Below are 25,538 nucleotides of genomic sequence, written 5' to 3' on the forward strand. Positions count from 1 at the left end.
GTGTTAGTGTGTAACTTACACAAAAAACAATATTTTGTTTGCACCTGTCCGTCAGCTAGTATAGGGCAGCACTGTAGTAAAGAGTTAAGATGGCGGTCAGGCTGATAGAACAAACAAGCTGAGCCGGTCTAGATCTAGTTGCTTGGAGAGAAGTGAGGACTGTCACATGCCTGAGTTGGGCTGGGAGCAGCACAATGGGACAAAGCCTGGCTGTTTTTATTTTTTGCTAAGTGCAAACCAGAGATAGCTGGCAGAATATGAAACAATCCCTTGAGCGTACTTAATGAAGCTATGCATTTAAATATGGTGTTTTGGGTCTTTGACACAAGCATGTATGATTCGTTCTGAAACACATATTATACATGTCAATGTGCAAGAATGTGCACACTAAAGAGTGGGGCTGGAATGTAGTCACACCTGCCAGCCCCATGCTGCCTCAAAGGTTAATCGAGAGCAGCTGAGAGGTGAGCCCGGCGAGCTCTCTCAAAGGAACAAGGTCCACATCCTCTCGGATTACTTTGGGGAAGGTAGAGTGGGGTCTGACCACCAGATGGTGGCATTCGATATTGATGGGAACAGCTGCAAACAGCAAGAGAAGCTTATCCGGATTGAAGTTTTGAGGACTCTTTATGCCCTTGAGCCGCAGGCCAGTATATGCTAGTTGCAGCTCGATGCAAATTTTCACAGTGTTGATCAATATGGGATACTAAATGCTGCCTCTGCTGATCTCAGGAGAATTGTGTTCGCTGTGACTCACTGCCAGCAGTACACTTTAAGAATCTAGCGCAGACATTGTTGAGACGTGTCCACATTAATGCTACATCATTGAACACACAGAGACTGTAATTAGCATGTAGCACTCAGCTAAAACACTGGTGACGATCGCTGATGTCGCAACACTTGGTTTTCTGCGGAGCTGGATAGGTCAGGGTTTGATGTCTGAGAAGCTGGTGTAGGTCTCACTGCAGCTGGAGGAAGTGCTAATGTTTCCAGAGACACTGTCATCTGCGGGACAATTTAAACTTGAACTAAGAATGCAATTGTCTGGGCTAAAAAAAAAAAACATTCTCAATGAAATTAAATGCAATGCACATACTGTTGTGTAAACTGATTACTGAACCTGACCTGAGCTGCTGAGTGACTGAGATGACTTTGAGTCAGAGATTAGGCCTAGCAGGTTTGCATGTGCCATCCAGCCCTCCTTGCTGCTGCGAAGGTTCCTCACAAACCTGCACAAGAACACATTTGCTGTGAACTGTGAAGGTGTGAAAAATACATGCTTCCCTGCTAGCATAGCAAGACTTTTACCACTGGCCCTCCTCTCCCTCTCTGATGAGCTGCACCACATCTCCACTCTTGACTGACAGCTCCTGAGGTCCCGCCTTCTCGGAGTCTGCCACCACTGTGTACTTCCCTGGAATCTAAAAGCCAAACCACTGTGAGCATTACTTGTCTCAAAAACTAATAAGCAGGTACTTTTCCACTAAATACGATGGACCTCTAAATTACAACACTCCTGATGTCATAATATTTGGAATACAGTACAACCCAAATATTCTGGGAAAACAGAGAATACAACATTATTAGAATACAATAGAAACTTCATTCATCCGACACCAGAGAGCGACATAAATTTGACAGGGCTTACGCAGGTGGCGGATATTCTCCCTCATCACTGCATTCATCTCATGTTATAAAAGTCATACAGTGGAAAAAAATGTACTTCATACAAATTCAAATGGCAGGTTTATACAATACAATTTTATTTACATAGTGCATTTCATAACAGCTAGAGCTGTAACAAAGCACTTTACAAACAATACAATAAACAGAGTTGGGCACTTGACCCTTTTTCTCCGTCCGCGACCCTCCACCTGGGTACCGTTCCTCTCTCTCTCTCTCTCTCTCTCTCTCTCTATATATATATATATATATATATATATATATATATATATATATATATATATATATATATATATATATATATATATATATATATATATATATATATATATATATATATATATATATATATATATATATATAAAATTAAATTAAATGCATTGTCTAGTCATTTCGGTCCCTTTATGGTTGTAGCAGGCACAATATCCATTGTTGTCGCTGTCTTTTTGAGGCGACGCCCCCGACTTGGAACGTAACTGTTTCAAAACAACTTGTGTCCACGAGTATAGTCAAGCTGCACGCAGCACTCAAGGATGACGCTGGTACATCAAGGTTGGAGTTCATGCACTTCCTCTGGCGTCTTCCCTACTTTCGGAAATACGCCGGAACAAACCTGCTGTGTAGTGGTTTGCTGGTATGCTTTTATTTTGAAGGCAGGGAAGTGTGAAGGAGGGGAAGTGTGGAAAATAAATAAGTAACTTGTTGAAAGCTTGCAGACTTGTCGTCTGTTGGACCCAAATAATTATACAATACGACAGAACCAACCCCAGGATGGAATGGGGCAGGGGTGATACTTTTTATGAATAAGGACGGGGGGGGTCGAGGCCGGAAAGGTACCCAGGTCAAGGGTGGAGGGTCGCGGCTGGACCGGTAAAGAAAGGGTCAAGTGCCCAGCTCTGATGCATACACACATGTACACACACACACACCAAGACCAAAACTAACACTAGTGACCTATAAACTGTACAACTCCATTTTATTTGTTCGAATCTTTTCAGGTCGGGAAGTAAAAATAAACTAAACACACTTTCCCACGTGTGGTGGAGTTTCCTTTGGTCCAATTAAACCGAAATTGAACTTTTTGTCCAAAATTAAAAAATGCATGTGTGACACAAACACAACACCGCTCATCACCAAAAGTGATGAAAATCTACTAAAACAACAACAAACTAAAACAACTTAAAAAAAAAAAGTAATCTCAAAATGTTCTTCTCAAGAATATGTTCTATGCAAGCCCACTAGTTGAAACATGGCATTCTGATTAATATTGTGTTTGTGGAATATGAGTTAAGCAGTAAAATCCACCCGTTTTGGTCCATGCCACTTGCTGTCGACTGAAAAAGACATCACATTTCCTCAGGTTTCAGGTAACTTACAATCATGGCTTAGCTTCAGAAAGCAGGTGAGCCGTGATTGGTCGTTACCTGAGTAGTGATGTCATTTTCAGTCAACAGCAAGTGGCACAATGGCCGCCTCCTGATATGTCTACAAACTGCTTAACTCATATTCCACAAACACAATATCAATCAGAATGCCATGTTTAGACTAGTGAGCCTGCATAGAACCTATTCTTGTAAAGAAAATGTTGGGGTTGACTTCCACTTTAACTTTATTTGGGGTAAATCAGAAGCACTTTAAATGGCAGCAGGTGTGTGCTGACTCGTATTTAACCTGAGTTTGAATGTTATTGGTTAATTATGAACACAGCCACATGAGAGGGTGTTCACACCTGTGCAAGCATAGTATCTCAGTTATTCATTTTTACGTCCCCTATTAAAGAGAAAAAAAAAATCACTTGAATTGAATTGATTGTTTTACAGAATAGAAAAAAACAATGGATTGATTTAGCTAGGTCACACAAAACTGGCATTTCAACAGAGGTGTGTATACTGTTCATATCCACTGTATTAGGCCTGCCAAGATTAGTCAACTAATCATGACGACGTCAACGAAAATCGTTGTTTATTTAGATATATTTATTTATTTGGCTCATTATTTTTCTCCTGAAACAGACGCATTTCGCACTTCTCCCGCTGGCCGTTTTCCTGTCTGCAACGCACATGCGCAGTAGTGGTAATCCGGGTCATATGTGATGTAAACAGAAGTATTGTGGGTAAAGTAGTGTACCGGTAAATGCTGCATTTCTCTCTCACTTGTGAACGGAGTGATGCGTTCATGAACTGGGAAATATCAGCACTCAACACAAAAATGACATTTGCCACTCATCGGAATCACATAATAAAACCCATAATTAACACTAGAACACCCAGGTTTTTTTTACAACAACTATTGAACGACAAATCTGGGTGATATTTGCCAAACAACTCTGCTGCCTACAAGTAGATGACTTTAATTTGTAAATTGGCCATTACCTGCCAAAAAAGCAGGTGGTATGGCGGAGTGATATAGTCAAATGTAAAGCAGAAATAGTCAAATAACAGGCTTCTGGGTGTTCTAGTTTGTTGCAATTTACTACATTATAGTGCAAAAAAAAGTTCTTCCTTTTTTGTTCCAGGTACATACTACATTTTGATTGTGTAGATCAATTTACTGCTTTAAAATTATGCATACTAGTGAAGAAAAACAAAACCTTTTGAATGAAGGTTAAAGTAATACAAAATTAAAAACATTGCATTTTCCCAATTTAGCCCTCTGATTTCACTACCTTCTATGTTAAAAAAAAAGTCTTGGTGCCCAAGAAGAGTGAAATATGTATTTAAGTATTTCTTTTGTACTCATAAATCATTTCACTGTATTAGTGGAACTCTGCATAATGTATTGTTTTGGTTCCATTTTAAAATGCACCTAAAGCCGCAATTTATATACTATCTGATTAGTCGACTAATTGCAGCTACTGTTGTGTAGTGATTGGTCGACTAGCAAAATAATCGTTTGTGGCAGCCCTACACTGTATACAAATACTGTATTATTAACAGTGGCATTTGAAATACTGTATACGTTTCAATTTAGAAGGATAAAATGTTACTTAAACAATGCCAACTTTATGCCACCAAATTGGTTAATTAGATTTCCATTATTTCCTCTGGGGAAAAAAATGGATTCTAAATCCGTACAAATCAAAGGTCGAACAGTGTCCGACACATACTGTGTTCAACATTAGCAGTCGCAGTAGGGCAATTATTTTTGCAACCCTCACCAGCTTCTGTCCTGCATCATCTTCAGTGTCAGAGTTCAATGGCTCCTCGCCACTGGAGTAGCCATCATTCTCCTCAGAGGCATCCACCGAGAGCGACACTTTCGTCCAGCCTGTAAGAAGAGGACATGAGCATGAGCGGCGTGTATTCGGGAAAAAGAGGCAAACAGAAAGCAGTGACAGAATGGCACACAGGAACGAGATGTGTGTGGAGCATTTGCCGGAAGCCAACAGTATGGGTCTTGGAACAAGAGCCCAAAATAATGATCCACACTAAACGCCTGAATTTGGGCCACATTTTACAGAGCAAACTCAAACAAGGAGCACAGCAAATCACAGCAAAAGCCAACACTGGCTGCTCTGTACCTTGCCGCTTGCTCTGTAACAGACTAGAGGCGCTGGCCCATTTGACTTTGCTGAGACTGATGTGAGAGGCTGGACAAGGACCAAGAGCCAGCAATGATTAAGAGAGACATTTTCCGTGGAAAAGGGACAGACTCCACAAATGACAAAAGACTCATGACCGGATGAGGATGTTGATGATTACGACCTGTGGATAATAGCAGTTATACACATGACAATGTCAATTGTAAGGAGAAGGATCAGTCCCTCTAATAATGCATGGATATCCGTTCCAACATCCCAGCAAGTGACCGCACTTATCGACAAAACACAAGAAAATGACAAACACAAGACGATGACAACACACAAAGCAAGAGGCGCCTCGGATGTTGGAAGCTTGGAAAGACAGATGACAAATGGTAGACGGACACCCTGTTCAATAATGAGACAACATTATACCTTTGAACCCAAATGGAGTCGGGTCACTCTTGACCAAGTGGCGCTTGGCACTGTGCTCTGGGCTCATGCCCGAGCCTGGCCACACAGGCAATGAGAGTGAAAAGAATGGGCAAGGAGAGTGAGGGAGCAGACAGATACAGACAAACAAGAATCAAACACTTGCCTTTAGTTTGAGCTGCATGGACTCATGCAATTCTGCACTATGACCACTAGGAGACAGTGTCCACATATGAGCAAGACATGACTGAGAAAGTACTCTTCCAAGGGTCATTTTTTTTCACCTGTGTAAATCACCGGTGTCTAACTCCGGTCACCAGTCAAATTTGAGTTGATTTGAACAAAGAAACAATATCAAATAGCCATATCCAATATCCATCTGGATCTGATCCAGACTGTACCACTGGAACCAAGATGGATTTAACACGGTAACAGCCATGTCGCTGTCAAATCTGCCGATAAGATTTGGCTGTAATTTGTTGAGTGTACAGTAATGCCCCACCATAGCGCAGTTCAGACTTTACAGGCCCGCTATAAACGGATTTCTAATTTGAACACATCTATTTATATTTGCATATGCAACAGAGCACAGCAGTGAGCCGAAGTGTGTACAACACTCCTCAAGAACTGAAACAAGCATCTCTATATAATTCATGTCGATTGCATCATTACCATGAAATTTCATAGTGCAGTACCTGTAACTGTGCTGTACCGCACAGCTGAGTCACACCGTTCACATCAGTGCATTCATCCAAGTTTGGTATTTTCTTCTGGTGAGTACACTGACTTTAAATTGAGTTACAAAGGTACTGTATTCATAATTGTCTTTAAGGTGTACCTCTGCTGGCCCATTTCAAGATGTTGATAAATATTTGATAAATATCTGGTGCTCCCAACTTTGTGACTAGTCTTGTGTTTGCCAATATAGCGCGCCCGCAATCCCCCTGGTTAATTTGAATGCAAGACGCCATTTTAGGAACAGATGTGACGTCAAGTTGTTGACTGGGCCTTCGCTTGCACTCATCAGTTGCTATTGAGCCAGATGGTTGCTGTTGACATATTGACGCAAGTCAAAAAGAAATGGGCCAACAAGGATATATACGGTATCTACTTGAGCCAAAAAAGGTCCTCAGAGTCAGAATCCGGTAATGAAACAATACCTTCATAAAGACAATTTTTAGATTCCTGTTGAGTGTGTGAACTGGATTCTGTAACTGCGCTTCAAGCGTTGCTTGCCTAAAATGTCCAGCGCCTCATCGCCGACCACTTCCCCATTCGATCCACCCGGCCGGTTAGAGGGTCGTGAACGTGACATCCGGACTCTGATATCTATTTATTTATTAAAACAGAAAGGATGCAACCTGACCCATGTCACAGAGAGGCTTCCGCCTTTTGTGCAGCGGTTGATGCACACAGGACTCATCTGACATGTTTTCCCATCAATTATATTTATTTTTTTAATGCCTCTGGGTGTCATGTTTAATGTATTTTAATGCCATTTAAAGAGGTAGTCAACCCAAACATATTTTTTTCCAGAATATGTTCTATGCTACTTGAAACAAGGCATTCTGTTTAATATTGCGTTTGCGGAATATGAGAAATCCACCCGTAATTAGCTAGCTCAGGGGCTGGCCATTTTGTCATTTCTGTCGACTGAAGATGACATCAAAGTTAATCAGATAACGAGCAATCGTGGCTCAGCTTCAGAAAACAGGTGAGCCGCGATTGGTAGTTAGTTGCTCTGAGCAACTTCAATGTCATCTTCAGTCGGCAGAAGTGACAAAATGGCCGCCCCCTGAGATGGCTAAAAGTGCGTACATTTTGATGCTTAACTTATATTCCACAAACGCAATATTCAACAGAATGTTGTATTTCAACTAGTGAGCCTGCATAGAACATATTCCGGAAAAAAATATGTTTAGGCTGACTTCCGCTTTAAAGCATTGATTTTCACGAAATTCGTTAAATGACTTGCTAATGGTTTTCAATGACCCGCGATATCCCTCTAGTAGCCAACAAGTATTTTCATTTATTTACATGCATTTGGGTAATATGTATTTTGTGTATTAATTTGGTGTTTACGCATATTGTTTTGTATTTATTAGTTTATTAACATGCTGCAATATTGTGTTTGAGTGCATAACATTTACTTTCCATCCTGTTTAAATATTTGAATTGCTTGGTTAAAGTGCATTTGATAAGCGCTGGGGAAAAAAAAAAGAGGAGAGGTGTGCTAGAGCAAGGCCGTTCATCTCGGAAGAAGTTGAATACAGAAGTTTTGCCGTTTTGGTTCATTTTAGCAAGGAAGACAGCACAAAAATGACCACAGTACAGTATAAAATGGAATTCAATCGAATTACAACAGCATCTGCAGCACTTCTATAAAAAGGCCAGTCAAGATTTGTCATGTTACCTTTTGGACTCTTGAGACTGCTGAAGCCCTGCAAAGTAAAACGCTTTTTAGCCACTGACGACCTGTCCGCGGTTGGACTTGTCACCGTCTCATCTGGAAGCAATGAGTTGATATGTGGGAAACAAGAGGAGGCGCCAGTCACAAAAGCACAAAAGAAGCGCCCAAAAGATGACATCGATGAGGGTGGTGAAGAAAAGAGCAGGATTACAGATCAGTGAAAGATAACCAAGCAGCTTTAAAAGGCCTTCAGGAGTATTCACCTTTGTGTTTGGCAAGCAAAGAGTTGCTGTCGGACACGGGGATCGCCTCTGCCTTCTTTTCCTCCTGCTTTTTCGGGTTCTTTTGACTGCTGCTCCGAAAAGGGCTGTGACAAGACGGCAAAATAGAGTCACCGGCACAACATGAAGGGTCAACAGTGATGTGAAGAGCTGCCCACACTACTGACCTGATGGAGCTGGAGCAGTTGGTGGTGTGGTTTGGTGAGTCACAGCTCTTCTGCTGGCTGGCATCTACAAATGTGGGAACCAAAAGGTTACAAACAGATTGGCTTTGCCAATGAGTGAAGTGTTTACGATACCTCTGCAGGCTTTGAGCTGTTGGGTGAGAACTTTGCGGATCTCATTCACCCACATTGTTTTGATCTCAGGCGTTGGAGCCTATACAAAAATAAAATGTCAATATTAGGTTGTGTTTGATTCCCCTGGTGTATTTAGTCCCACTAAACACACCTGAATGCTCATAAATTCATCCATCTTTGGGCATGTTTTATTCATGGTTAAAAGTTTTTTTTGTTAAATTGAAACTATGACCTTTTCTCATGTAAAATATATTATTCGAGTGTATAACGCATATAAAAAGCACAGTTTACCCTTGTGGATGAATAGTATTGATCTTAAACTCCCAAAACACTGTAATACTCTGAAATACTACCTGTATATCGCTTGGCGTCGGGCCAAAACCTCCTTAGTCACATTTTGATGAGTTTCATATTTTTAAAAAAATCTATACCATTGGTCAGTCCACACATGTGGGTGTTACATTATTGACCAATCTAAAGTGTTGAAAATGGCGAGCTTTCCTTAACGACAATGCTAATAGCTGAACAAATTTGCCATTTTTGCGGTCTCCTGAAAAGTGACTATTTCGGGGGTACAAAGCTTTGGCCCGACGCCAGTGATATGTATGATAATTTTGAAGACATTAAACTTGATAATTATAAGCTCCAGGACTGAAACTGAAGCCTGAGGTCACTTTGGTCTAATCTATTTGCAGCAAGTTTTGATTGAAATGATCTAATGTTACCTGGCGACAACCTATCTTTTTTTTTTCACGATGATAGTGTTACCTATATGTGTATGCATGGAAAGCCACACACACATATGCGCGTGACCTCAAGCTTTGGAACCTCGTGGGTTCCACATCCTGAGAGAACAATAAAGCTTACCTGGACAATAAAAACTTCCTCTCGTGAATTACACCAAACCTCGAACTTCTTGTTGTCTCCTTTAGCATTTTCTGTAATTCCCACCGCACTCATCTGATGGGAGAAACACAGCGAAAATGTGAGCTTTCCAACATGAAATATGTGCGACTCTGTACTGAACATTGCAGTGCCTCACATTGAGAGAGTGCTTGAAGCTGTAAGATGGAGCTTTTTCATATCCCTCGCCGTTCTCCTCCCTCTTCTTGCAGAAGAGCAAGGCCTTCTCATGCAAGAACAGGTGCCTCTGCATGGGCTTGAACCTGGCCAGGTCTTTGACCTTGGCATGGCCTTTCTTGTGCTCTGTCCACACACTAAAGGAGCCTTGCATCAGCAAACGACCCAGCTCTGAGAGGTTACCCTGAAATAAGAAAAAAAAAAGAATCACTGACACTCACAGGTTGCACAGAAAATCAAAGACAAACCCGTGAAAAGTGTAAATATAATAATGAAAACAAAAATGCTCCAAACCTCGTATCCTGTGATGGCAATAAGGTGCATGGAGTCGTTAACAGCTTTCAGGATGCCCAAAATGGAGGAGAGAGCTTCCTGGAGGTCGTCACAGCCATCACAACCTTTACTGTACTTTAATAACTCCTGCCAACAAAAACGGGGAAGCACGGCCAGTATTCTCTGCCTTACACATTGTCTCCACGACATCGTGCCACATGAATGCGGCTCACCTTCAGTAGCAGCTGATACTTGGTGATTCTCTGGACAGGTTTAAGGAGGTAGGAGTCCAATCCAAGTTTATGTTCCAACTTCTTCTGACACTCCTGGTGGGGGAAAAAAAGAAGCAAATAGGCTTAGTAGTACAGCAATGACTGAAATGAGTGTTTGTATATTACCTTGTCAAATATAATGAACTCTAATACAAGAACTACTGTATATATATATATAAAAAAAAAAAAATCCCAACGAAAAGAAATAATGCTCAATTTTGACTAACACTGACAAACTGTGTCAAAATAAATGATGTATTGTTGCAGTAATAGTTTGTGTGTTGAGCAGAGCTGGGCACTTGACCCTTTTTTGCCGGTCTGTCATCCGTCCGCGACCTGGGTACCCTTCCGGCCTCGTCCCTCCGTCCTTATTCATAAAAATGATCGCCCCCCCTACCCAGTCCTTTTAAAGCGGTTCCGTCCTTACGTCCACCCCCACACACCAAAAAAAAAAAGCACCCGTGCATGATGTGCCACGGGACAGATGCTAACAGCAGAGGTTTATTTAAAGCTCATTAGCTGGCTAATTTACTATTCAAACCCGCTTTGGACAGGCTTCAAACGGCGGGAACGAAGGCTGTGCACCGCACACGGTCGGTCTGCACAACGGGAGTGTCAGCCGCTTAATTGCGATGTCGAAGCCTTTTTTTGTTTTGTTTTGCCAGTTGTCGTCTTCTACGAAGCAAAAGCTCTCCCATACCTGTCAACTTGTACGTTTTCCCTGTATTTTATACGTTTTTTGATCATTTTAAGTTGTAAAAAAATTAAAAACTCGTTTTTGTTAGACCGATCTCGTCTTGCCCATTTCGGCTCTAATCCGGAGCGTCCGTTAGCGATTCCGACTGCAAACTTCGGCCGACTTTCACAAGCACAGTACCGCCGCAACAACCCCATCCCCCCTCCAGCCAACCCCCCCCCCCCCCCCCCGACCCCCCCCCACCCGTTGAGCGATAAACACTGTGTAAGATTCTTTAGATAAAAATATCCGTTCTGCTTCCCCCACCTCTCCCGCTGAGCGATAAATACTGTGTAAGATTAAAAATAGATATTGTGTAAGATTATAGACAGAAATGTACGGGCAAATTACAACTTTTGTAAGATTCAGCACGGCCCGGGGTTGCTCTCCCTCTCCACTGTATGTGAATGAAGTGGCTGCGGCGATCAGGTTTCAAATTTCCCGTAGTCAAACTCCAGCGCCCTTTCTTCTTCTCCATCCTTTTCTTCTCCCCTCCGTGCAGTCCGAGCGAGCAAAACTAAATATCAATTTAGTTGCCAATTGATTTTCATTTGTGTGTATTAATTTTGGGATTGCATATATAATTTTGTATGTATTATTTTTCTAACATGCTGCAATATTGTGTTATGAGTATATATTTATTTTCATCTCAGATTCAGAAAACAGGTCAGCTGTGATTGGTCATTTTGAGCAGTTGCGATGTCATTTTCAGTCGACAGAAGACAAAATCGCCGCCCCCAGAGATGGCTAAAAACGAGTGCATTTTGCTGCTTAACTTATATTCCACAAACGGAAAATTCATCAGAATGCCGTGTTTCAACTAGTGGGCCTTCTGGGAACATATTATTGAAAAAAATACGTTTGGGTTGACTTCCGCTTTAAGTATTTGTTCCTCTCCCGCCGCGCCGGTTGTTTTAGTAGGGAAGCAGCCAGAAGAAGCGCATGAACTCGATCTTGAATTGTAACCCGCCATACCACGGCCTCTGGAAAAGGCAGAACAACTTTTGAGGGTTACAAACAAGTACGCACAGTTGGGTAACTAGTGGCGCGTTTGAAGAGTTCGGAGGCAATTTTTGTCATTTCTCCATTTCAGGCTTCTTTATACTCCCGCGGGCGACATCCGCGAGGACGTAACTGCGGCAGTGCTGCGCGCAGTTTGTCTTTATACTCGCACACAGTTGTCGCTCGCGCTGACGCGGGAGTAGACGGAAGCCTAAAGGAGCCTTTCGCCGAGTAGGTTGAGATGAACTTTGGCTGCCACGCGACCATGTCACACGCATGAGGGCCGATTAGTGGGCCGGACTAAAATCCACATCCGCCCTTGCATAGTCCGCCCCTTTTTTCAAACGTGTCACCCCCCAAAAAATTGGGCGTCCGTCCAGGACGAAGTGACGGACCATTCCGCCCCCTGGACGGACTGCCCAGCTCTGGTGGTTAGTGTTGTTAAAAGGGCCCTGATATTAAACTTTCTTTTTTTTTTTTTTTTAAGGTTTTTGATCATAAATATGCTTCCGTTTCAATAATTCAAAGAACCTGGAAGAAGGCACAATCCGAACACTGCCGCCATAAACTCTCAGAGCGAGGTTTGTTTTGGCAGTAAGCCTCGTAGATCTGTAGGTCCTTCATCTGGGAAGAGAGAACAACCAGTTAGCTTTTCTTCAACCATGAGCCTTGTCATTGAATCCACCTCTTGTGAAAACACGAAGTACTTACTCTTTCTAAAAAGCAGCGGCCCACAAGTTCAGGGCAGTTTGTGTAAGCCTCCAGTTCTTTCAGAAATGTCCTGAAAATGAAATTCATTCAACATTAAGATATACACAGCAAGTACACAAATGCCAGTCCTTTTCTCTCAAAAAAAAAATCGTACCTCTTGTGAAACTGATAGATTTCCGACATGTTTCCAAACAGGATGTCCTTCTTACTCAGCAGCATACTGGGAATGAGGTGAGCCACGGAGGGGTTGTCCATCTCTGCCGCGTAGCCCTGCAGCGACACAAACGTTATTCACACAGGTGGGCATTCCATCAGACAGACGTACGGCTCCATCTGTCCATCACTGAAGCCTGTTTTGCTGACGTTTGATGAGAGACGGGAAATTTGAAAAAAAAAAAAAGACGGATTAAGCAAAGACGGAAGTGGATTTTCATCCATCAGTGTAATCATCACTAACTAAGATGGAAACATGACCCGTATGTCTCGTGCGTGCTTGACGGCAGCCGGCAGGCTTATTCGGCTTACTTGAGTAGACTACATTGACTGTATATGTACAGTAGGTGGCAGTAAGCACCAAAGAGAGAATCATGAGTTTGTCAGTCTGAGAGGGAAACAACTAATTAATGAGCCAAGAGGTCATAAAGTAGCTTTGAATACAGAGAAGCTCTTGTGAGTTAAGTTTTGGAAAGAGTAGGGTTAGGAGGTTGTGAAACGATATTTTGCAGCCCCACACTCCATTTCAGAAGGTGGCAGTAATGCACCAAAAGTTGTTTGCCAACTGCTAAAAGACAGACGAAGAAGAAGAAGAAGACATAGAAGAAGTAGAAAAAGACTAGGTCGAAGTTGAAGAAAAAACATTCATTTATTGTCACGGCAACTTTATTTCAGTTTGCACAAGGACTACGAGGCATTTTAAGCCACCAGGATTGCACTTTTGGCAACAATCTGACACAGGATTCTGTTAAGGGAAGCAAAATTTTAAAGTAAAACCTTTAAGAGTTAAAGCAGCAGCAGGCTCCCACTTTAACAGTTCAATAGATTGGCAGAGAAGTGTGGGCTAGGCGAAAGGTCAAATGTATGTGAGTGTAAAGCTGTTTGAGCAGCAACCCGACACATTGTGATGTACATAGAGCACTCCATTTACCATTTTAATCAAATCGGTTCAGATAATGCATGGATGGATGGATGTTTTTTTTTTTATCTGTTGGACATTCCCCCCCCCCCCCCCCCATATGGACGATTGACGGACTGGCGGACCTTTGATATTTAATGACGGAAGCGCGGATAAAATAACATGATGGACTGACTGACAGACGATTGCGGTATGATTTGGCTTGAAAAAATGATGGATTGACCGATGATGGACGGGTACCCAGGCCACTGACAGATGACGGCAAACTTTAGTAAAATGCTCAACTATGGTTACTCAACGACTGCGGTACGGCCACAACAGCACCGGCGTAGACCGCAAGGAAGCTCACCTCTAAAACGCACAGAAGCTCCTCCACATATGCTCTCTCAGTCTCCAGCAGTTCATTCATCACGTGACTAGAAAACACAATCACACAAACATAACTGTTTCTTAGACAAGCAGACTCCAATCAGGTCATCCTGAATGAACGACTGCCCGAAGAAGCTGAGGGCCCTCACCGTCGCAGCACAGCCAGGTTTTCGTCTTCCTCAGAGAGGGAGGCATGTCTGGTGCCACCGTTGGGTACAGGAGACTCAACCTGGACAAATACACTTTCTTAGAGGGTTTCAAAAGTTTCATGTCACATTCAATCTTGATAGGACAACAGCCTTCACCTTTCTGCAGAGGGCATTATCTGCCGAGTATCTCCTCTCTTTTCTCTGTAGATCTGACACACGGAAAGGTTTTGAGGTTCACGATTTTAACAAAGCTGATCAATGTCTTTGTTCACAACTTGCTGAAAAACATACTGGGAGATGTCAGTGGAGACTTGACTTCCGGTCTTGGAGCCACTGGTTGAACTGGTCGTGTCTGTTTGGTGGCAAGTTTTTTCAGGCTGACGCGTCTCTTCTCAAACATCTCCTGGACAGAGCTTTGCTTCTGGAAAACTCTCTCTACCTGGTCCTGATGGAGGACATACATCAAAATGTGCCAAGCAAATCAGGATAGAGTTGAGTTTTTCTTTAAATTCAGATTTATAGACAAAATGTTACTGTTGGGATTTTCATAGGCTTAAAAAAGCTTTTACACTATAGATAATAATATATATTAATGGAAAAATTTGAGAGATATTGTACAAAAGGTTTAGCATATAAATGGATAAAAAGCTACCTGGGTGATAGAAATTACTATTTGCAGTTTTTCCTGCGTTCCAAATTGCGAGGCGGCCGCCTCCAGCTAATTTTGTGCTCGCCTGCAACCAGAGCGATTGATATTGCTTCACATCTTCAGCACTACTTCAGTTCCCTCCATGCAAACATCAACCAGGAATTTTTCAAAGGGTACTAAGCTTCGCAAGCACAGGTTGCTCTCTTTGATAGGCCAGGCAGAAAAGTAGAGACAGTTGTTCCCAAAATTTATGAAGCATTTGTTTCAACTTGCTTGGAAGTTTGAACACTGCATAAGCAAAAAGCCATATAAAGAAGGGGAGTTTGGCAAAATATGCAAGAGAGCTAGGAAGTGCGGGGACGGAATGGGGCAGTTACATGCGCCCATATGTATAATGTGGCTCTTTTCGGTAAGACTTTAAAAATTGTGGCTGTAGTTTTAATAAATGAATGCTTTAACGTGATAATAGTCATTCTTAATGGAACTCTTAACTTAAAGTATGTTCCCTGTAAAAGTCAGTTGAATTTACAGAATACATGCACGTCATGCCGCACGGTCAGGATGCTACCACCTCTGCCTCAATTTGAGCCAGGAGAAACACTGCGTTAAACAATGTAAAATCGAACAAGTTAAACATAACTATAATTATTTATACTATATGTCACTGATATCTGCTGTGTCTGTATAGTTTTTCAAAAAGTTTACTTTATATTGTTCCGAAGAAAATCTCGAAGCAACAACTATGGAAAAATAATGAAATATACTAAAGAAAGGTTTTGCTTGTTTTAAGTTTGAAAACAAGGTTTGATGCAAATAAATTATCTTTGAACTTCAATAAAACAAAGCACCACACAAACTGAACACCAAATAAAAATTATCGTCGACTCTATGGAAATAGAAAGGGTAAATGAAATAAGATTATTTGGTGTTGTAATTAATGCAAAACTATGCTGGAAATCTCACAAAGAAAATGCTAAATGTCCAAAACTATAGGTATTCTTTCTAAAACCAAGGATCTCCTAAAAAAGGAATCATTATACACATGGTCCTGTTCATTATTTTTGCCACACCTGCTTTATTGTGTGGAGACATGAGGTAATACATCTAAAACAAATACAGTACTCAGTCTATCTGTATACTACAAAAAAAGACCTATACGAATTATCAACTGTTCAAATTATTTAGAACCAACCACTCAATTTTTTATTCAATTAAACACTCTAAAATTCTATGACTTAGTTGAATCTAAAACAGCACAAAACATGTACAAAGCATACAATAACCAACATTGTCACGTTATTCAGATGCTGTTCAAAATCAGAGATGGTTGCTGTTATAATTTAAGGGCCACAAGTGACTTTCAAAAATTAACGATAAGACCTAACATAAAGCAAATGTGTGTCTCTGTTAAAGGTGTTAATTTTTGAAATACTTATGAAAATGAATTGACAAAGTGTGAAACGCTGTGTTCAAAAGGAGGTTAAAAATATCTAGTGTTACAAAAATACATGATTCATATACAAATATGAATAATATAGATACACACGTTTAATTACTATATGTGAATCTGTTATATGAGTGTAGTTCATTTATAAGACTATCAGTACATGTATATAAATGATTTTTGTTTGTTTGTTTGTGTATACCGGTAAATAGCGTGTATATTTGAAAGAGTTCACAGGCCACGCTTATGCAGTACTTGTGCTAAGAGGCTAAGTTTGTTTTTAGTTCTACTTTGGGATCCTTTTTGTATAAAAATAACCTACAAGTGTAATCCATTGGTAAGAGAAATATAAAGAAACCAAGGGGTAGGACTAGATACGTTTTTGTACTTCTTCCTACTCACTTTGAACATGTAAACCACGTTGAAATATGACATCTACTGATACTATTTCTTTCCTTTTTCCAATTTTGATCTTGTAATGTGTTATATGTTCAGTCAATCAATCAATCAATCATCAACTAATTCAGTATCAGACTTTTCCATTGGGATGGAATGAGTTAATCAATTAATGAATGTCCAAGTTCATTATTCATTAGGTTTTACTTTTATTTTTTTCTCTTTTTTTTTTTTTTTTTTTTTTTTTTAGTGTCACCACTTTATGAGAAGAATACCAAGTTTTTAAGTGACTGACCCTGAGCTGAGTAGTGAGCACCGCCTCATATTGGCAGCAGATGGCGCTGCAGTCGATGAGGGTATGAAGCGGAGCGGTTTCCAGGTATCGTTCCAATTCCTGGAGAGCAGCCTCAGCTCCATCTTGAGACTGACATCGGTCCACTGGCTGACTCGCTAGCAGATAAATCCCCTCTTCGCACCAACGGGAGGCCTGATGAAACAAATCCGTGAAGCACTTCCATATATTCTCAGAGAAATACAGCGTGTTTGCCTTGAAGAGAGAGTACCTTCTCCAGTGCATGGTGGAGCTCCATCGCTGTTAGAAGAAAGCTCTTTTTGTCCCTCAGAGTAGAAGTGATCTCCTCACACACTGCCCTCAGCTCGCAGCACTTCGGCCGAATGGAGTCCTCCGCATAGTGAGCGCTCTCGATCAGTCTGTCGCCTTCGCTGGCAAGTGACAGGGCGTAGTCCAGAACGTCCTGTTGGAGCATCAGATTAGCGTTTGCATTTTCTGGGTTTGCTCCGGCCACTCCAGCTTACTCTCACATTTCATAAACATGTTTATGACATTATTGACGACTCAAAATTGTCCATAGGTGGGAATGTCAACATGAACAGTTTGGGCTATATGCAACCTGCAATTGACTGGTGACCAGTCCAGCGTATTCTACCCGTATCCCGCCAAAAGTCAACAAGGATAGGATCTAAACCCCTCAACGTTTAATGCATTTGTTGTAAGTAGCCTAGATGGGCACTTTAACCTATTTTGCCGGGCCGTCCGCGACCTGGCCACCCATCCGTCATCGTCATAAAAATGATCATCTTCCAACCCTCGTCCTTTTAAAGTGGTTCCGTCCTTACACGCCTCCTGTCAGTCACCCCACTCGTGTGTGGATTGAATTGTTTCCAACTGTTTAACCAAGATAGCATTTAGCTGCCAAAGCAAACACCTACCCCAATGAAACTTCCTACGGGACATCACAAACACCGTTGTGATGTGATGAAGATGATGATGATAATGATGCGGACTGGAGAAAGCCAGTGGACATCACGAGAATATTGCAGATTTTGTAATAGCGCAGTACTTTTGGGTGTTTTTTTTTTAATTTCGCGATGAAAATAATTATGGCAAAATAATGCAATGTTATTTTACGAGGAGAACGAACGTCTTCCACTTCCGGGTCATAGCTTTCATAGCGTGTTTGTGTGTTTTTTTAAAAAATGATTTGGCTATGTGTGCCTATGCATGCACATTGCAGTGTAAACGAAGTAACACTGCAGACACTGAATTATCTTGTTGGTAACTGACAATCTTTGGTGACGGAGCTGACGTGAGGCATTATAGATGTGCTGTTGGCATTCAAGCAGGAGTAAAGAAAAGCTGTCGACAAGCTCGCAGTTGTCCCACATTTTTATTTGTTCAATTAAAGATCACGAGAAGAAGAAGAAAAATGGAGATGGAGGAGTCGAACGCAGGAGAACTCAACATAGTCGAGCAGCTTAAACTGTGAAAAGAGGGGATCCTGTCAAAAGTAAGCCATTTTAAACGTATAAACTTTTGGGTGTTTTAAGTTTGAAAACAAAATAAGTGTATGTCGGCTTTGTAAAGCTCTTTTCCTGTCTATTAGACGGATAGACTGATCAAAATTTAGCGGTAGTTGGTCGCAGTTTGTAGTCAAAAACGCTAACCGGCCAATAGGTGGGTACTATTTTTTTCGGCCGGACAAAATGGCGGATAAAAATCCGGCGGAAGGGTCCTGTAGGCAGAAGGCGATAAACGGACCGTGATTTTTTTCTAAAACGCTCAGCTCTGGTTTATACTCAATGTTAACAGTTAACAAAACAAAATTGCTAGCCACATTTTTCCTCATCAGTGTCCACTAGAGGGGAGACTATGTCTGTTAGAACTAAAGTGCAGGGAGGGAACACACATGAAAAAGAGCACTCTACAGTGTTGTGCAGGCCTAGTCATGGCGGTTCCGTGTCATCACGGAAGAGAACAGTGGTCATGCTTTTTAAAAGAATCCAACACAACACGTTAAGTCAGTACTTGACCCAGTTAGGGACGAATAGAAGAACGTACGAAAACCCACGTCCGTCCTTGCTTAGTCCATCCTTTTTAATAGACTTCTTGTCCTCCATCCGTCCATCCGTCCACAAAATGGACACATTTCGGGAAGCCCGTACCGTTCCGTCCATGGGACGTAATGCCCATGTCTGGTAACTAGGTAGTCAAACTGAACAGTAACCTTGAAACTACAGCGGTACCTCTACTTACGAACGTCTCGTCATAAGAAATTTTCAAGTTACGAAACGGGAAAATATTGCCTCTTGTCACGAAAGAAATTTCAGGACACGAAAGGTAAAAATACAGTATGGGCTGCTTTTTTTCAGGATACGAAAGGTAAAAATACAGTATGGGCTGCTACTCGCAGCTCCGGAGTTTCCTGAACACAACATACTCATAGCTGCTCTGCCATTGGCTATTACGTAGCATCTTCATGGCATCCCATTGGCTAAGAGGGACCTCTACCGTACGTCTGTATGTGTGTAGATAGACAGGTAGATGGATATCTATGTGACAGATATGTCTACGCAGCGTCCTCGTCAGTCGCCCCTCGGGCCATGAGGCATTCCGATTTAGAAACGAGGAAAAGAAAAAAAGGAGAAAATCGTTTTTTTTTATCCATACGAACAAAGCAAGAGATAATAGAAAAGTATGAAAAACGGATGTGTTTGGTTGATCTCGCCAAAGAATATGACCGAATCAGTTCTTTACAAAACGCCAGGCAAAAACCACTTCTGAGAGAGAACATGAACCAAAGAAGAAAAAAGCGATGAGGACAGCAATTAAAAGGTAAACGACCATCATTTTTATTCTTTACTCTATTCATTGTTTTTTTACATTAAAAACAACTCTCATTTATTGTGCAATAATCTAATTGTAACATGTATTTGTTAGATGTTTTGATGCATTTTTATGCTTTATAAAACATTTATGCAGAGCTGGGCAGTCCGGCCGGATGCCCATTTTAGGGGCGTTGGCGGCTGACAAATTTTTAAAAAATGGCTGGACTGAGCATGGCCGGAAGTCAATTTTAGCCCTCATGCGTGTGACATGCTCGCGAGGCGGCAAAATTTAATCTCAGCCTACTCAGTGAAAGGCTTCTTTTTAGACTTCTTTATTCTTTACTTCTTCTTTACTCCCGCGTCGGCGCGAGTGACAGCTGATGTTATAGGGATTGTGGTATTGCCCTCCAGGACCCCCCGCCCCCTCTTGTAATGGTATGCCCCAGTTGCAGGTGGGAGGCGTGGATTACGTGATGTGAAAATAAGGAAATACAAACAGGCTTGAACACACGTTGCTGTCTTCACGTCTCTTCTTACACAAACAACTCCCACATTGATTCGCATGATTGACGCATTTTGCTGTTGGTGACAGGACTGCAACATATGCCACGCACACATAAGGATTTGTTGCTGCTCTGATCGGTCCATTATATCACATTTTGCGATGACATACAGTTTCCCACACGTAGAGGGTGCCCCACGCAGCTCGTTGCTGCTGCAAAGCAACTAGTTTAGCAGCGTTGTGTGTGGAAAGAATTTACTCACCTACGTTCCCCCTTAGCCGCCACCGTCCAGATCGTTTTCGCAATAAAATTAAATGCATCGTCTAGTCATCTCGGTCCCTTTATGGTTGTAGCAGGCACGTTATCCATTGTGGTCGCTGTCTTTTTGAAGCGACGCCCCCGACTTGTTTCAAAACAACTTGTGTCCACGAGTATATATATTATTATTTTAATTTTTGGGGGGGAGTATATTCAAGCTGCGCGCAGCACTGACTCAAGGATGACGCAGCCACATTAAGGTGGAGTTCATGCACTTCTCTGGCGTCTTCCCTTTTTCCAGAAATACGCCATAGCAAATCAGCTGTGTATAGTGGTTTGCTGGTATGTTTTTATTTTGAAGGCCGGGAAGGAGGGGAAGTGTGGAAAATAAATAAGTAACTTGACTACAACTTCTGGCTGTCTGTTGGACCCAAATATACAATATGACAAATCCAACCCCGGGGCTCGCAATGCAAGTAAGCACACGCAGTTGGCTAAGTACTACTGGCGCATTTGAAGCGTGTCCACAGCGGGTTCAAATTGTAAATTAGCCAGCTAATGATCCCTAAAAAGCCTCTGCCGTTAGAGCATTTCTCCCACGGCGACGTCAATCATGAATGCTTTTTTTTGGTCGGAGGGCGGAATGGGGCGGGGGCCGACAATGTTTATGAATATGGCCGGGTGGTCGGGGCCGGAAGGGTACCCAAGTCAAGGGTGGAGGGTTGCGGCCGGACGGGCAAAAAATGATCAAGTGCCCAGCTCTGCATTTATGTCTGAATATTGGGGGGCTTGGAACGGATTAGGGCATTTACATGGAAAATGCATGTCTACTTACAAAATTTTCTATTTCAGAAATTTCTTCCAGAACCAATTAATTTCGTAAGTAGAAATACCACTGTAAAAGCTAGATCTGACTATGGCTTCTACTACATATCTACAGTAATTTAATTACACGTTGTAAAAGTGGATTTCTGGACCATGTTCGAGTCGGGTTTCAGCAGTGTGTGTGTGTGTGTGTGTGTGTGTGTGTGTGTGTGTTCTTACACAGGCCTTTTCCTCATGACTGCTGAGCTCATGGAGGACGTGCTCGGCATGGGCGGGATTTAGGCTAACTTCCGAGAAACCGCATAAACGTTCCGACGTCGCATCAAGTTGGGGGCGCACCTGTGAGCGACGTCACAACAACAAAGTATGGTTTTAGAGAACATTTTCTTGCCTAGCATGGGCTTGAATTTTCCCAACTCACTTCACGGAAGTGCTGCTCAAAATGTCGAAGTTGCAAACACTGTTCCAGCTTGGAGCGGTGACGTTCCCAGAAATCGTCAAATGCTGTCTCGGTCTCGTCCAGTTGACCCAAGAGTCTGAGGGTGGGATGAGAAACGTGGCAGACAAGAAAAAGAACAAGTCTAACATGCACACGCTGTCATGTTGGTCTTACCGCTGTACAGTGGCTAAGTTTTCCAGCTCATCATGGGTCATATGATACTCCGTGTCAGTCTGAAAAGGCTCGTTGATGCACTCCAATAGACGTGCACCTTGAGATTGCGACACCTGTAGGTCCTCCTGCAAAATAAAGATTGTTAAGACATTTCCTTGAGGAAAAGCACCTTTAATAGCGTATAACAAATGTACTTTTTGGGAAAACTCTGACCAGCAAGATACAGATCCAAGTTTATGCTGGTAATTTATTTTTGTTTGAGTCACCATAGTTGTATTTTTGGGCATACTAGCGTTTTGTTTCTGGATTATAGAACCAGCTGTCGGGTTTAATCTTGGCTCATTAGCCTTTTGGTGTTTTTCAGTTATTTTTTAGTTCTTTAAAATATAGCCACATCCTACAACACGGAAAATGAATCAAAAAGCCCCCAAAACATGTACCTACTTGATGATCACTGAAATATTTGAGCATTACTCAGACAATTAGCGAGCCAATGATCCACAACCCAGAATGGGTCCTAACCATAAGTGGGAGAAAGGCTTCCCTCCCGATGACAGAGAACGCGAAACAAACCTTCATTTTGTCTTTTTTTAGAGAATGCGAGTGCAGCAGGCTGGTGGTGGCCTCGGCATCATTGGGCATTTCTGTTTCTGCAAGCTCGGTGCCAAAGGACTGCAGAGTGTGAGCCGTCGTCTTCACCATCAGAGCAAATGCTTCAATTGCCTGCATTGGAAATGCAGAAACACAGATACAGATATATGGGTGCCTGTGAAAAGGGTATGATATGTTTCAAAAAGATGCAACCCTGATGAGTGGGTGTGCGTGTGCATGCATACAGTGCGGTGTGAAATCCAGCTTTCGTGGCAGTATCCTTGGGCTCCTCCCAATTCCTTGGTCAGTTGTCCTGGGTCGATATAGGCATGGAGCTCGGTCACCGAACTCAGCATGACCACCTGCAAGGACGCATAACGGATTGGAACAATCGCAGGTGGCATGTGAGTAGAGCAGAACAGAGAAACTGACTCAATGACTATACAGGAAGTCACGGGAATGACAATTACAGGGAGGAAAGCCCCACCTTCATTTTGAACTCATCCCTGTTGAACTTGAAGAGGAAGTCTGACAGTGCCCGCTGCAGCAAAGTAGTGGGACGCAACACCAGAACCAAGTTTACAGTTGCTGGGAAGGAGCCCTGGAGGAGCATTAGTATTAGTAGGGCTCACAATAAAAAGTTATTTAGAATAACTTAATCTTAAAAAAAAAATCTTTTGTTAGTTCAACACAAAAATATTAAGGTGATCCAACCTTAGCATCAGTTTTGTGTGTTTAATAGCAATCAAATGGATGGAATCGGTGGACATGAAAAATGTGTGTTTCATTTATTCTGTTAGCAAGGGCCTTTCATACAACATCTTTTCTGTAAATTGCAGTTTTGTTATTCAACTTTATTCTGAATACGGTGGTCAATGTATGAAAATGGGTGTTATCGTGACGACCTTCGCTTTACCCCTCGCTGGGTGACACTTCGTCACACGTCACATATCAAATACATTTTTTCCTCATTCTGATTGCTGTAGTTAACACCTTTTTCTCATTCTGATTGCTCTGGTAGTTTGGCGGTGGTACACCAGTACTTACTGCAGCTCAAAATGTCACATCTTTATGGAATAACAGCAGAGACATGTAAATGACAAACATTCCCAAAAATCATGTAAGTCTATACATAATTTTTTGTTTTTTATTGTTAAATATTGTTGTATTGTTGTAGTATGTCATTATGTCTTGCAGAAGCTGTATTTAGCAATTTAAAAGAGATGTTCACAAACGCTGTCTGTCCACAATTGGTCTGTGAAGCAAGTGCAGATTTAAAATATTTTTCTGTAGAATATCATCAAATTACTGATAGAGTTTTTTGAAAGATAGAGATTTTTTTTTTTTCCCCATATCGCTCACCCCTACCACACATTACAGAAAACAACGATCCTCATGAGCTACAATAGGAGCACACGTGGCTGCAATGGAGTCAAAAAGATGACATGCACAAACACATTCATCCTAGTCATGAAATGCATAAAGTCGCCATGGAAACCAATTTCTTTGGGGAAAAGTACAGGCTACATGGAGTGACAGTGTGAGGGATGATGGAGAGAGTGACACACCACCACCACCACCAACAACAACAAAATGTTGGTTTGTCATATGGCGAAGATCAGCTGAGTGTTACAATAACACTGCATAAAATTCACAGTTCTGTATCAGCAAGTGGAATTAATTAAAAGTAATCAATTCTGAGTGGCCTTGTTACATTAACATGACAATGCAACTTGTGTCCCACAATATGTTAATGCAGACACATACAGTACATCCCTGGATACACACTTTCACAATCAAATGACGTGGACATTCACAAGACACACAATCAGATTACCACTTCAAAGGCGCTTATAAATAAATTATAAGAATTAGAAAAACATTATCTACAGGCCAGGCTGATTTATATTCTCTGGGAGAGGAGAATCAGTCCCGTTTTCCAAACAATGTGCTTTTCGCTCTCCTGGGAGCAGGCTAGCCATGTACTAATCCACAAGACCTAGACAAGCCAACCATCCCCCCGTCCAGTCCCTATCTTTTGTGACAAAGGGGGGGCTATAATGTAGCAGCAATTTCTGAGCTGCCATATCAAAAATACATGGGACACACACACTTCCACCTTTATCTATTCAATTGTTTGTTTGGAAATCTGGCAATGGACTACAACTCTTATTCTCCCTTGAATGTTAATTGTTCATTTTACCAGGACCAACAGTGCTGAAGACCAATGTTCCAAGCCACCATCTGGGGTGGAGGGGCCCAAGAACCTTCTAAAGAACATACTTTTTTACACATGCAAATATTGCATATTAGCAAGTACAGTACTATTCTGGTAAGTATCAGTTGCAGAGCTCCAGACTGCCCCTAAATGGTGGCATTTTGCCCCTACAATTTAAGACAATGCATTTTTCATCTAATCACGCATGTGTGGCCAGTAAATGTTAAAATTTACCATTATTAATATTCTTGAATATTTTTAAAACACTGAACACACATTATAGTTAACAATTCTCATTTCATTATTATTCAAAAAAGAAAAAAAAAACTTGTCACGGAATAAGAGAAACATAAGATATTATAAAAATCTTTAAAAGTTTTATTTAACATTTACATTAATAACACTTTGCAGTACATACGAATGTGTCCCTAAAAGGGCGAAAATATCTCACAGTCCAGGTCTGAAGAATCCACCCATAATCAAAATTATTTAAACGCTTAAGCTCAGGTAAATGATAAATAAATACATACATAAATAAAGGTAAACTAAACATACCTGCACTGGTG

General features: G+C 41.6%; 1 protein-coding gene across 6 annotated transcripts in view; it reads right to left on the minus strand.

The window, feature by feature from the left end:
• The window catches only part of mcf2la (mcf.2 cell line derived transforming sequence-like a), a 59,901-nt gene that overhangs the window by 900 nt on the left and 33,463 nt on the right, over positions 1-25,538 (minus strand). For 4 of the 6 annotated variants that reach the window (XM_086047351.1, XM_086047360.1, XM_086047367.1 and 1 more), the window contains 28 exons: positions 23,242-23,355; positions 23,000-23,116; positions 22,737-22,886; positions 22,164-22,288; positions 21,972-22,086; positions 21,770-21,889; positions 17,402-17,593; positions 17,134-17,325; positions 14,641-14,794; positions 14,506-14,558; positions 14,350-14,429; positions 14,181-14,247; positions 12,854-12,969; positions 12,700-12,769; positions 12,520-12,612; positions 10,212-10,304; positions 10,000-10,125; positions 9,668-9,889; positions 9,493-9,585; positions 8,626-8,704; positions 8,494-8,557; positions 8,309-8,412; positions 8,049-8,141; positions 5,639-5,713; positions 4,841-4,950; positions 1,309-1,421; positions 1,126-1,229; positions 1-1,005 (listed from right to left, as the gene is read on the minus strand). The exon at positions 1-1,005 is cut by the window's left edge and continues 900 nt beyond it. In XM_086047351.1, the coding sequence (XP_085903477.1) occupies positions 926-1,005; positions 1,126-1,229; positions 1,309-1,421; positions 4,841-4,950; positions 5,639-5,713; positions 8,049-8,141; positions 8,309-8,412; positions 8,494-8,557; positions 8,626-8,704; positions 9,493-9,585; positions 9,668-9,889; positions 10,000-10,125; positions 10,212-10,304; positions 12,520-12,612; positions 12,700-12,769; positions 12,854-12,969; positions 14,181-14,247; positions 14,350-14,429; positions 14,506-14,558; positions 14,641-14,794; positions 17,134-17,325; positions 17,402-17,593; positions 21,770-21,889; positions 21,972-22,086; positions 22,164-22,288; positions 22,737-22,886; positions 23,000-23,116; positions 23,242-23,355 (3,114 nt within the window). In that variant the 3' untranslated portion in view covers positions 1-925. The remainder of the gene's footprint in view (positions 1,006-1,125; positions 1,230-1,308; positions 1,422-4,840; positions 4,951-5,638; positions 5,714-8,048; positions 8,142-8,308; positions 8,413-8,493; positions 8,558-8,625; positions 8,705-9,492; positions 9,586-9,667; positions 9,890-9,999; positions 10,126-10,211; positions 10,305-12,519; positions 12,613-12,699; positions 12,770-12,853; positions 12,970-14,180; positions 14,248-14,349; positions 14,430-14,505; positions 14,559-14,640; positions 14,795-17,133; positions 17,326-17,401; positions 17,594-21,769; positions 21,890-21,971; positions 22,087-22,163; positions 22,289-22,736; positions 22,887-22,999; positions 23,117-23,241; positions 23,356-25,538) is intronic. The other 2 variants (XM_086047377.1, XM_086047387.1) reach the window with 2 other exon arrangements.

This window comes from Filicampus tigris, chromosome 1 (genome assembly GCF_054856515.1).
Source record: "Filicampus tigris isolate MCC_2025a chromosome 1, RoL_Ftig_1.0, whole genome shotgun sequence".
Lineage (NCBI taxonomy): Eukaryota > Metazoa > Chordata > Actinopteri > Syngnathiformes > Syngnathidae > Filicampus > Filicampus tigris.